Genomic DNA, 14,173 nt, shown 5'->3' on the forward strand with positions numbered 1-14,173 from the left:
TTCATAGCAGCACTCTCAACAATGGCCAAAGCATGGAAAGAGCCTAAGTGTCCATCAACGGACAAATGGATCAAGAAGATGTGGTTTATCTGTACCATGGAATACTACATGGCAATGAGAAAGAATGAAATCTGGCCATGTGTAGCAACATGGATGGAACTTTAGGGTGTTATGCTGAGTGAAATAGGTCAGGCAGAGAAAGACAGATACCATATGTTTGCACATATAGGTGGATTAGGAGGAACTTAACGGAGGACCATGGGAGAGGAGAAGGGGAAAAATAGTTGAGGAGAGGGAGGGAGGCAAACCATGAGAGACTCTTGAATGCTGGGAACAAACTGAGGGCTGATTGGGTTGAGGAGAGGGGAAGGGGGTGATGGGCATGGAGGAGGGCACTTGTTGGGATGAGCACTGGGTGTTATATGGAAACCAACTTGACAATAAACTATTTTAAAAAAAAAGTTTAAAGTGAGGGATCCTTGTGATGATGGAGATGCTCTCTGTACTTCGTCTGTGTCAATGTTAATACTGTGGGTGTGATATTGTTCTCTAGTTTGACAAGGTGTTACTGTTGAAGGGAACCGGGTAAAAAGGTACATGAAATCATTTTGTTATTTCTTACAATGAAATGTGAATTCAAAATTGTCTCAAAATTTAAAATTTAATTTTAAAAATCCTGAATTTAAAAGAAAACAGAAGACAATTCCATGGATTCCACTTCTGTGGAACCCCAGTGGTTTCATGGAATGGTAAATTAGATTTGGGTGGGATCTTATCTCTTCTAGTTTAGTGGCTAGTGACCTGTGACCGCTGGCCTATTGGGTCCTCACAGGTAAGAACAGAGAATTACAAACTATTTCAACATTTTCAAGTCTAGTAGATATTGCATATTGGCTCAATAAAGTTATACCAAAATAAATCCACAAAATCTTCTGTGTGACATTATCTCATTTGATGGTACTTTTCTAACATTAATTATTAGTAGTTTATTTGACATTAATAAAAAATGATATGAATTGTTACTTATAGGTGCTATTTTACTGGCAAACAAAATCTTTAAAAATATGAGCTCCATGTGAAAAGGGCTTCACAAATGGAAGATTCATGGTGGAAATGAAAAACAAACAAATATTGCCAAGCACTGTGTTAAATGCTTTCAGAATGCTTATTTTTAACAATTATGAGATGTATGTACTTTTATGTCTCTTTTAAAGGCGGAAAAAACAGACTCAGGAAGGTTATATGAACTTGCTTGGAGTCACAAAACTAAGAAGTATTGATTCTGTGATTCAAATCTACATCTTTCTGATTCTAAAACTAGCATCCTTTCCTTTCTGCTTCTCACCTCCTGTCCTGTGTATGAATCTCTTCTATGGTATCACCAAAAATTTAACCGGTAGAACAGGAGTGTTGAAACGTTTAAAATCATGCATCCTCTTAGAAAAAATTTTTGAACACACTTCCTAATATATTTATATTTATTAACAACATATGTATAGCTTTTATTAGTATATACATAGTAAAGCATAGTATAAAAGAAAATAGAAGTAAATGAGAAATATAATTTGAAGTCCCAGGTGATCTTCTTAAATGCTCCCTTGGGTATGTGTACCCCATCATAGATATCACTGATCTAGGCCAGTTCTTCCTGTAGGTTGTAGACTTTATCAGAATCACCTGAGGCACATTTTATTTTATTTTATTTTATTTATTTTATTTTTTAAAGTGTATTTATTTTGAGAGTGTGTATGTGTACCTGTATGTGCACGTGAACAGGGGAGGGGAAGAGAGAGAATCCCAAGCAGGCTTTGGAGCCCAGTTCAGGGCTCCATCTCACAAACTCACAAACTGAGATCATGACTTGAGCTGAAATCAAAAGTTGGATGCTTAACCAACGGAGCCACTCAGGCACCCCCACCTGAGGAAATTTTAAATGAATATTGCTGGGCTTCATCTTAGATCCAACCAATTGGACTCTGGGGTGTAGGGCCCTGGAATCTATATTATTCACAAATTCCCCAAGTGATACCTAGCCCCTCTACAGTTTGAGAACCATTAACGTATTCTCTGCTTGATACCTTTTCATTGTATTTGGGAGTAATTATTACGTTGTTACATTTCCTTGGCTTTTTTTGGCTAAATATCATTAATCTTTGAAGTTGTTTCTTATTTATTTATTTGTTTATTTTGAGAGAGAGTACAAGTGGAGGAGGGGCAGAGAGACTTGGGGTGGAGGGGACAGAGGAACTGAAGCCTGTGCTGACAGCTGAGAGCTCGATGCAGGGCTTGAACTTATAAACCATGGAATCATGACCTGAGCCAAAGTCAGCCACCTAACCAACTGAGCCACCCAGGTGCCCCTTAAAGTTGTTTCTACTGTGACAGTATCCAGCCTTCCGCCTCAGCAGATTTTGTCTCAGCATCTAGTTTGTCCAAGTCACACCTTTTCCCTATAATTGACTTTAACATTTCAACTGTGGTTTAACTTTTAGTGGTATAGTGCGAGCATAAAGAACCTCAGTCCTTCTGTAGGGCAGATGTCAAAAATTTGAAGAAGAATATAAGAAAAAACTCATTCTAAAAACCAAAAAGAGTGAAAGAAATTATATCATTAGCTATCTGTAGAAGTCACCCCAGAAAATAAATGACTGTAAGAGAGGATTCCTGAGTGTTTGCTACAAAAAATGGTGGAGGGTCTTCTAAAATGTTGGGCAGACCCAGATTTGCTCCCTAAAATCATCTGAGAAGGGTCAACTTATAGCCTAACCAATATTTCACCTAATGCATTGTAACTCTTGGCTAAGACCATGGTGAAGGAGAAATGCTTTGGTGTTGTTAATAGTAGGGAAAAGCCAAGAAAATTCTTAGCACTGGACAAGGAAAGGCTGGTTCTAGAGGACTCTTTCTTCTCCTCCATCATTTCATGCTCAGCCAGGTACAGGGCTGAGCACCAGTGTATTTAGGATTCAGTATAACCCATTACTGCTTTATATCAATATCCAAGTATTTGCTGAGTTTTTACCTGGAAAGAGTGCTGGATTTGGCATCATAAGAGCATTATTTGGGTGGTATCTGCCCCCTACTCTGTGACCTTGGACAAGTTGGCTACCGTCTCTGAATGTGTTTTCCATTCTATAAAATGAAGATGATAATGTTTGCCATAAACCATTCCTAGGGATTGAAAAGCTGAACTAAATGTATTAAAAGAACCACAAGAAATTTAAAGTGCTGCATGGGAAGGCTCAGAATAGGTGGTTCTTGACAATAAGCAATTTTACTATTTCTTATATTCCTCTATGACGGATGTTTGTGGCAGTCTTTTTCCTCACAGGTGATCCAAATCTAAACTGCATGGCAAATCATATTAAATTTACCACATGTTTAAATTATATTGGTGAAATAAAATATGAAACAAAGAAAAACTCTTAGAGATGTTTGTTGCAGCATTATTTATACCAGAAAACAATGTAAGTCTTCATTTGTAGAATGGTCAAATTTTGAATCACTGATAAGATGAAATTATGCAGCTAAGTATTTATGAAACATTTATAATGCTACTATAAATATTAATGAATAGCTTTTAATTATTTATTTATATAATACTATTTCATATATGTAGAAGTGCAATACCCTGGAATGTCAGTAATTTTCTTCTAAGTGCTAATAGTGCAGTTTTCTAAAATATGCATGCATAGGGGCACCTGGGTGGCTCAGTCAGTTGAGCATCTGACTTTGGCTCAAGTCATGTCACACAGTTCATGAGTTCAAGCCTTGCATCTGGCTCTGTGCTACAGCTCAGAGCCTGGAGCCTGCTTTGGATTCTGCGTCTCCCTCTCTCTCTCCACCCCCCTCCCAAACCTAAGTAAACATTAAAAAAAAATTTAATAACATATTCATGCATCCATTTGTCTTCAAAATTGCCACAGGTGCTTAAATATGTGAAGTTTTTTTTTTTTTAATTTTTTTTAATGTTTTTTATTTATTTCTAGGAGAGAGAGAGAGACAGCGTGATCAGGGGAGGGTCAGAGAGAGAGGGAGTCACAGACTGAAACAGGCTCCAGGCTCTGAGCTGGCAGTCAGCACAGAGCCCGACGCGGGACTCGAACCCACGAACCGCGAGATCATGACCTAAGCGAAAGTCGGACGCTTAACCGACTAAGCCACCCAGGCACCCCCAAATATGTGAAGTTTTAAGGAACAAGCATAACATTTGGAAACATGACTATTTTTCATGTAAACCAGAAGTGTTTTAAAGATTATCTTTTATTTATGTTATACATATGTATATGTGTGTGTATGGGTATATATGAATTGCGGAGGAATGAATGTATGCAGCCAGCGTTTATAAATATTAAAGGGGATTTGAAATCTGCAAATGATGAAGAAACAGCGGTTTTATATGGTAGGATATTAAATGTGTTCTTTGTTCTCTCTGCTTCAGGTGCTGATAGTCTGCAGCACAGGTTTGGCTGGGATTATGCTGCTCAACTACCAGCAAGATTACACAGTATGGGTGCTGCCTCTGATCATCGTCTGCCTCTTTGCTTTCCTAGTCGCTCATTGCTTCCTGTCCATTTACGAAATGGTAGTGGATGTATTATTCTTGTGTTTTGCCATTGATACAAAATACAATGATGGGAGCCCTGGCAGAGAATTCTATATGGATAAAGTGCTGATGGTAAGTGTTTCGAATGCCCTCAACTGCTTTAGGGGTAAACATACTAGTAAAAATATTTTGCAAAACATTCTTTGTATTCAATTCCTGTTATATGCAATTGAGTAATTCAGAATGAAACCTGTAGGGCTCATGAATGAGGTGAGTCTTGGGGAAATCAGGGAAGAAGGAAGATACTCTTGGCATGGATGAAACCATTTAAATACACCTAGCTAGAGCAATACCCATTATTGGTTATTATCCTGAGTTCACATTATTTCATACTGCTGCCTCCCTCTCTTTGATTAGAGATGGATTGGAATTGACTTTTTAAACCTGAGTTTTAGCCCTTGAATGAGAACATTGGACCACTCATGTTCTAAGTGCCCTTTCTTAAAGTGGAGCTTAGAGACAAAAAGTCTTTATTTCCCGGGTGGTGGCATCTGCCTGTATTTCTCCATCTACCACCTTTCCAAATATTATTGCTGTCAGCCCCATTAAAAGTTGTTATTCTAAGTACACCAGGCCAGATTGAAAGTGTTTTGTAATGAATACAGATTAACAGATCCATGATTGGTAGATTTAACTGTCTTCCATTAGTCAAGATCTGAACCTTTATTCAGATTCTTTATAGTTATCTAGCCTCTGCAGCTTCCCTAGATTAGAATCTCAATTAAGATTTTTAAAACTTTAGACACTATCTTTAGATGTTTCAAATACTGTTATAATCAGTGTCAAATGCTACCAAAGTAAGGGCGCTTCTTAATAATAGTACTTTGTCATTAAGCTGTGAAATATTCCTATATGAAGAGTAGGTAATATTGAAGAGTAAACATTAGACATTGAGGTAGTAAGTCGTCTTCCAGGAGCATGGTTTATTTAGTTAAATCTGAAATAAATGTGTTAATAAATAAGATAGAGTCTTTTTTTGTTTTTAAATTGCAAAAATTCCAAATGATTTAACAGACGTATTTGGTGCTGATTATCTCTTTCACTGAAATCACCTTCAACTAAATTTTGGACGTTTTCATAATGTCTAATAATTCTAACTGGTTGTTTTCATAATGATATTTGACTTGTGAGCATTCCATCTCCCTTCTGATTAAGACATTTAGATAGAGAATTTGGGGGCATCTAGCTGGCCTGCAACTCTTGAATTTGGGGTTGTAAGTTTGAGCCCCACATTGGGTATAGAGATTACCTTAAATTTTTTTAATGTTTTTTTCAATGTTTATTTTTGAGAGACAGAGAGAAACAAAGCATGAACAGGGTAGGGGCAGAGAGAGAGGGAAACACAGAATATGAAGCAGGCTCCAGGCTCTGAGCTGTCAGCAGAGTCTGATGCGGGGCTTGAACTCATGAACTGTAAGATTATGACTTGAGCTGAAGTCAGAGACTTAACTGACTGAGCCACCCAGGTGCCCCTAGAGATTACTTTAAAAATATATATATATAATCTTTTAAAACAAGAAGAAGAATTTTGTTTTTGTGTCTTACACCCTTCATCAAAAGCAGAGTTAAAAAAAAATACACTTTTTTTCCTTTAGTTTTTTTCTGTAAGAATTGTGAGGATTTTTAATGGAGAAGTGCTCTATAAACTTTGACACGATAGAAACATTTCTTTGGGACATAATCCTATTTTAACTACTTTTGACCACAGGTTCTGGTTGTTACTTCCTGTCTTCCTGCTTTATGGGGTAATTTCAAAGCCAGATAGACTTTTTTTTAAAGTAGCTTATTTATGATGGAGTAAAAACAATATTCTGCACTTAGGAGAATCAATGCTTTCTTTTACCTGCTAGGGTTATTTTAAAGAGAGGGCTTGTGGAGTAAAACACTCTTGTTGTTCTGTTTAACCTTGATATGGAAGAAGTAAGACAACAAATAGAACAATATCTAAGTATGAAAAAACAATCTTTTAAGAAAGCATTAGGTATTTTCTCTTCCAGATAGAAGTAATGTTCTCTCTTTGAGCTTAAGTGAGATTGTCGCAATAAACGGATGGGAAAAAGATACTGACAAATTGCAGCCTGTGTGCACAAATTTAACAGCTCTTGTGTAGTGATACTAAATATTAGTCCCTGCTGTGGTTTTAGGCCATCCTTGTACTGATATTGAATCGAAAATGTCAGTGCTCCTTTGAATTCATCTTTCAACCGAAATCTGAAAGGACCTAAGAATTTATGCAATTTGGTCCATATTTTGCAGGAGTTTGTGGAAAACAGTAGAAAAGCAATGAAAGAAGCTGGTAAGGGAGGCGTGGCCGATGCCAGAGAGCTAAAACCGATGGTAGGTGGAGATGAGGAGGTGACCGCCCTCCAAGAATTTCACTTTCACTTCCTCTCTCTCTCTGTTTTCACTGACTGTACTTCTTCAGGAGAAGCTGCTGTTGTCTGTATCACGCAGGATGTGCTGCTCTTTCTGTTTGTGTGTTTACCCATCACTTGGATGGCAGAATTCTTGTCACAACTGAGACCACCTTCTGTAAAAGTAAGCTGAAAGGAATAGCATCTGTCTCAGGGCTCATTGCCTCATAGGAGGGTAATTTTTGTCCCTAAAGGAAAATGGCCGTTTCTGGTGTGTGTTGTGTGGATTTTTTTTTTTTCTTTTTCTTTTTAACCGTCCGTGTTTGGTTTTCATTGAACTGAACCTTTGGTTGTACACTTGAACTGATAGTTTGATTTTTATCATTTTGGAAGGTGATACTAGCAATTCCTTTCAACTTGCTAAAATTCATATTCCCCACTTTTTTAATATTGGTTTGTTTCTGTTGCTGTCTTTACCTTTTGCTGACTTTTTCTTCTGTTGCCCGGATTGTACTTTCTTTGTTTCTTGAGCTATTTTTCAGTGGCAAACAAGGTTATTCCATCAACACTCACATTCCCACTCCATAAAACTCCCTGGTCTTCTCTAACCTCAGCTTAATTGTGAGAAAGATAAATGGTCTCTGGTCAGAGATATGTATGTATATTATAAGTATTTTCATTTGGGAAAAAAAAAAACCACAATCAGTGTGAGAGAATCCTGAGTTGCTTTTGCCACAGATATTGTCACCTCTGCATAATGACAGATATCTCTCGCATATATTTGTGTAATTACTACTTATTTTGCAAATGTATTGTTCTTAAACAGCTAATTTTAAATAATGTGCCTTCTGATTGCACATGATATCCCAAAGTGTGAGATGAAGACTCCTCTTTCTTCTTTATAGTTTAATAAACTGGTTGGTTTCATAGGTTTCCAACTTGAGAAATACACAGTATAAAACAAGCCCATTTAAGTATATATGAGTAAAGGAAATGGGTTCATTTGAGGTCTGGTAGTGAGGAGGCTATATGTATATGCAAAATAATTGCATATTCAACCTAAATTAAAGCCTCAGCAGAATGTTTAGATATAAATTCTCTCCTCCGTTGCCCTCTCCAGGGCCCATTTTTGTGTTGTTGTTAATAGCATTGATGATTGTCAAAGTCAAACCTTCAATGCTTATTTTCCAAGGTACAGATCACTCTAATCATAAGTCAGAGGACGTAGAGCTCTTAGTTTTAAGTGTGTACCAGCCAGAACTGCATTGAGTGGGCAAGGGGCACCATCAGCAGCCCCCCTGGTCTGGCTTCTTGCCTTCTCTACCCCTTCTTTCTGTATACCTCCTACTTGACACTGGCCGGGGGGGACAGAAGTGAAGATTCTGCCAACCCTCTGGTGGCCTGGATAAATGAGGAAGGCTTCCTTCTTGCCACTGTTTGTCATACTTATTCAGAAACTGGTTCCAAGCCTAAACCTTAAAAAGGTAAAATATTAAATCTTAAAATGTAAACCACCTTTGCCCCCCTTTTCTGTCTTTCCAGTGGTTGACATTTCTATTAAGTCATTTGTCAATCATAATCATTTTTAAAAAGGGAGAAATATTTGGAGGTCTCAACTAGCTTAGTTTGAGCATGAATTGGCACGTATTTCTGCATTCTCCTTTAGTGAAAGATAAAGTGTGAAAGACAAGTATACAAGTGTGCTGTCTCTTACCTCAACCCCTAATTCATAGGTAATAAGAAGAGGAATCCCCAGGTTATGTGGCATTCTACCAGAAGCCAAAAATTTAGAAAGATTTTTCACCCCAGTATTGCTTTCAGTTTTAAATTAATGCCCTTTAACTGAAACACTGCTTTAAAAATCTTCATTCATATTTTGGTTTTACTTTATGTTGCTCATCAGCTCATTGCTTGCAGATTAACAGCAAAACCCTCCACTGTGTTCCCAAATATATCTTTTATGTGCATTGTGCTTCTGGTGCTTTGGACATTACAGCATCTGGTCCCTAAGAATGATGTTTTTTTATATGGTTTAAAAATTTCCCAGGAGAGAAGTTGAGATGTTGCTTACAGGGTAGTTAAGTATTTTAAGCACATCAGTACCTCTGATTCTTACCTCTCTTTTGCATTAGCATGGCAAGAGTTGACCCCTGCTACCACCGTGCATCTTGGATGTGTCCCTAAATAATTCTCTGAGAGATTCCTCATTAAAACTTAGGGATTGGTAGAATGCAGGATTGCTTATTTGTATTTGCTTGGTTTAATTCAAATGTTACTCCCTTAGATAAAATTCTGTAAAAGCGTCATACGTATTTAGTCACATCTATGTAATCTGTTGTTAAGTTCACTTGTCTATCTTCTTTCTAAATGGGATATTTTAATTTAGGGTTTACTTTTAGCTTATAGAATTAATGTTCAGGAAAGTGAGGTTTTAAATTTCCCTTTTGACAAAGGATCATTGAATTAAATATAAGTATTTCCAGTTTTCCTCTTGGACTTACTTTTTTTTTGAGAAAGAGCCTCACTAGTTCAGGACAATTTGAAGGTTTGTGAGATCATCCTATAAATCTTTGAAAATGATTTTAGAAAGATTTACTAAATGTGACATTGCAGAACTTTAAGAAAAAGAACTTCTGGCCATCTGCTTCAACAGGAAAGAATTTATAGAGTAAAAGGAGATAAAAACCTGAACACAATAACAACATAGGGCAGAGATGTATTCTCTGCATATCTCAAAGATTATCCAGAAGGAAATGTGACTTTTTTTAAAATTTTGGTTTTTTTAATGTTTATTTACTTTTGAGACAGACAGAGTGTGAGAGGGGAAGGGCAGAGAGAGAGAAAGGCACAGAATCTGAAGCAGGCTGCAGGCTCCTAGCTGTCAGCACAGAGCCCGATGTGGGGCTCGAACTCATGAACTATCAGATCATGACCTGAGCCCAAGTCAGACACTTAACCAACTGAGCCATCCAGGCACCCCAGACTTTTCAACATTCATAGGAATTGTGGCCCCTGGAATATAGGTTCTGGGTGAAGGGCACACAATCCATTTTGCTTTGTTGCCACTTGTGACCATCTATGTATTTGTAACATCATTCATGACCTCCTTTTAATGGTAATTGTCTAAGATTGTACTCTGTATGACTTTGTTTTCTAGGCTTCGGGAGCAAGTTCCGCTTGAACCTAGCCGACCGTTATGGAACCCATTGACATTCCAAAACAATATATACACATAACTATGTATTTGTGTGTGTGGGTGTGTGTATATATGTATATGTATGTGTGTATATATATGTATATGTATATACACACACACACATAATCAGCCAAAATCAGAGAAAAGGAACAGGGATTTAATACCTTTTTTATGCTTATTTTTGTCAAACATGTACTCCTTTCATACGGGTGGCTTTTACAAGGCAACTGCCGTCATTTAATGTTTTCAATTGTAATTGTCTTAATGGAAATGTTAAGATTCATATCTGATTAACATTTTTAATAACTTAGAGGAGATTTTAACTTTAGTTATTTAAATGAGGTAAAATTATTGTACCGAATTCTCTGTCTAAAGTATATTCAGGGATGATTTCCCTGATGTGTGCATAAAATCAATATCTTATTTTACTGATGCATAAGTCCTAGTGGGAAGAGACTAGGCATATGCTTTCAGATAAATAAGGAGTTACTCCAATCAGTTTTCCCCAATCAAAGAAGCCATGTCATTTTACTTTTAGAAACATACCAGTGGACTCAATATGGGAATTTTCATAATCGCTCATGCATTTGTCAGCCAACATTGAAAAGTAACCAACTCCTCAGGTATTTGTAGTTTACCCTAAGCTTCTATAAGAGAGTAGGTTAAAAAGAAAAGGGTAGGTAATCTTTATTATGCAAACTTCGTTCTTATAGTTTGTCTTCTCTTTCATTTTTTACTTTAGTAGCATCCTCCACACATTTGTGTGCCTGATTTGAAGGGAAGCTGGGGTACCCAGCAAGTTTAGCCTTTAAGTTTCTGTGTATTGATTTGCAGATTAAGTAATGCTGGGAGGAATAAAGAAGGGAGGGAAACATGGAACGCAAAAGCCTTGCAGATTCCAGTGCTTGGGCTTCTGCTTCTAAGGAACGTCAGTGGCTTAGGGCTAAATGGCCATTTTATTCAGATGCTTGCTATAAAATCTGAAAACATACTGGCTGGTGCTCCTCTCCTTGGCAATTCATTCAGTATCCAGAATTCTACAACGTTTAACTGAAGAATTGGTTATGTTTTGATCCTAAGAGTCGAACATACTTTTTGTTTGGGGATGGGTTTGAGGTTTTTGTTTCTTCGTTGATTTCTTTTTTTTTTTTTTTTAATTCCTGAAGCTTACCAGATATGAATGGCTAATATTCCATTGTTCTGCTTATTGTAATGGTGAATGCTTTAAGAAAAAAAAAAGTGTAATTTGCTAAGAATAATTCATGATCTGTTTATGCGATAACTCCTTTTTGTTACAATTTTTTTAAAAAAGGCTATTTTTGTTAATGTAAAGTAAATATTTCAGAGCAAATTTTTTAAACTTATTGCACTAAATACAGGCTCTGTAAAAAAAAAAAAAAAAAGCCTAAGCATTTTATCATTCCATGGAAGAAGAATCTTTTGAAAGAAAGCATTGCCTCCTACCAGAATTAGACAGTGAATTAGACCGGTATTATGGAAATGCATACAATTAATGTCACTAGGGCTTAATAAGCAGCTGTTTGCTAATGTGCTTCCTTTCAAAGGGTTAGACCTTTAAATTGCTGCAAAAGGTAAATTGTATTTTTTTTTAAGTATCCGTGTTCTTTACTCTAGCTAGGCTAAAATTTGCTAAATGCCTTGGTTTCTTTTCAAAGCTCATGTAATATTTCTGATTTTTCAGAATATTTGCAATAAGAGTCTGGATTTTTTAAAACACACACACACACACACACACACACACACACACACACACACACAGTTAAGAGCTCATATCTTGGCAAGACCTGAGAAACCAACATTGTGAGAATAGCTATTTTGAAACAATAATTCTCCAGAAGTTAACATCTAACATCGCCAAATGGTATCCTTGTACTCTTTTATATCATTTGAAATGGAATAAATATAACTATGTAACTAACAATTATCCAAATAGATGAGAGAGCAAATCATGTAAGGAAATTGAGAATACCTTCCGTTTCATAGCCACACAGATTTTGGACATTAAGAAACATTGGGAACTAAATTTAGGATTGGAAAAAGTTTGGAAGATGAGTATCAAAACAGAAGACATTCTAGGAGCTAGCTATTCTAGGAGATGTCCCTCCAAAGTGACCCGATGGAAGTCTTGAATTTGGAAATTAAGTTCTACTCACTTGGACATCCCAGCATCATGGACTCTTGCTGCTCCCTGTTTCATTTGCTCGTAATCTCAGCTATTTGGAAGCCACCAGGAATGCTTTCTAATTATCATTTGCAACTAGAACTGTAATCAGAAAGAAATTTTGTATTTTTGTATAACTGGATTGTGTGCCATTTTATATAACAGGTCCTGTTTTACAAATAAATTTTGTTTTACTAACATTGTGTTTAGAAATTATGATCTATGTGTAACCATGTCATTTGAGTTCCAAATGAATTGCCACGCTGTTTTCCCTAAGTGAATTTGTGTGCCGTCTAAGTAGATATATGCATGTGTGCATATCTATTACCACAGGCACATACAGAGAGATACTTAATATATAGAATATCACTCTCATATGAGCTTCATTCCTTGATGCATTTTATAAAGCCTCACAGAGGCTTTTTAGCAATATTTAAATGTTTTGAGGTTATGTTTGGAGATTCCTGCTGCCTCTTTCATTCATTGCGAGTCATTCTTCAGCTAGCTATGGGCTGCCTTATTGCTACTCGCTCACTGCCTCCATCTTCTGCCCAAGTGAGAAGAATAGATGAAGAACAAAAATTATCTGTGATATGTGGTTACCTGAATAATTTTATAAGCCATCGACTCTGTGTTGTGGTTTTTGTCTTTTTCTGTGATGGAGCTTCAAAATTGTGTTCAATACTTATATCTCCAGAGTTATAGTTAGGATCCTCTATTGTAAATGGTGATCGTGGTGGCAAAGTATCACTGTGGGTTCTGCCGTCAGAAAAAGCCTCTGGTCCATGATTTAGACTTTCTAGGCTCCCGCCTCAATAGTAAGTGCCGCTGTAATATAGTATGGAAGGGAAAAGGTTACATTTCAGTGTAAATCCAAAAGAGCTATCTTCTATGGGAGGCTTAACCAGTGATTAGGTAAACATTAGGAATTTAGCTAGGGCATTGAGATTACATAATCCTTGCATGGATGAGCAGAGCTCAGAGCAGGTTGTTCCTTTAAACCATTTAATGCAGTGCTTAATGTTTAGGATTAGAGCTTTTATCCTATCCTATAGCATGATTAAGTCCTACGTTACTGCAATTTAAGTAGCTTAACTGTGTGTTGGTCCCCAAACTTTTTCCATAATGGTTGGGGAGGAGGCACTCACTGAATCTTATTTTTAAATTATGGTGGAAATAAGTTTTTCCTTTGTAGAGATGTTCCTTTACTCTTAGATACTTTTTCTTTTTTTTTTTTTTTAACCAAAGAACATTAAGCTGCTGATTCCCGATACCATTGATCTTGGTATCTGCCAAGGCCCCTTGTCTCCCAGGGCAGTTTCAGGATTTCATCGCAATAGGGGTTAATGAGGAGATGACCCCTTCCTTTTTCCTGGTCCTGACCTGCTGCTTTACAAGAGACTAATGCTTCTCCCACCAGAACTGTGGGCACCAAATATCAGGACATATCAGTGTCTCCAACTCTGCACCATGCACCAGTACTAGCTAAGAAAGGCCACTTCAGGAGGTCACCCTATCCCACCCTACTGGCAAATTAAAAATAAAGGGGCCCGTTCCAAAACCAGAGCTGCCAATTATGGTGGCTTGAACATTTTATTTTATCTTTGGTCCATAACCTGATTTGAATTTCTGGAGTTTCCAATAGGCTTAAGGTAGCCTATGAGAAGTTTCCTTCATAAAATACTTCAAGCTTTCACCTTTCGATAAATTCTCTATTGCTTTTTTTATTGCTACTTAAAAAAAATCCTCAGAGTCTGGAGGCTTATCAATGCACCTGCCACAGTTAATTTCTGTATTCTTTTCATATATTTCATCTGACAGATAGGAGTGCACTA

At 37.0% G+C, this 14,173-nt stretch overlaps 1 protein-coding gene across 1 annotated transcript in view; it reads left to right on the forward strand.

The window, feature by feature from the left end:
- The window catches only part of SLC44A1 (solute carrier family 44 member 1), a 125,708-nt gene extending 113,172 nt beyond the window's left edge, over positions 1-12,536 (forward strand). The window contains exons 14-16 of the mRNA XM_077769757.1: positions 4,442-4,678; positions 6,863-6,943; positions 10,118-12,536. Coding sequence (XP_077625883.1) covers positions 4,442-4,678; positions 6,863-6,943; positions 10,118-10,141 — 342 coding nt within the window. The 3' untranslated portion in view covers positions 10,142-12,536. The remainder of the gene's footprint in view (positions 1-4,441; positions 4,679-6,862; positions 6,944-10,117) is intronic.
- The last annotated feature ends 1,637 nt before the right edge of the window (positions 12,537-14,173 follow it).

The sequence above is a fragment of the Crocuta crocuta genome, unplaced genomic scaffold, assembly GCF_008692635.1.
Source record: "Crocuta crocuta isolate KB4526 unplaced genomic scaffold, BGI_CrCroc_1.0 scaffold95, whole genome shotgun sequence".
NCBI lineage: Eukaryota > Metazoa > Chordata > Mammalia > Carnivora > Hyaenidae > Crocuta > Crocuta crocuta.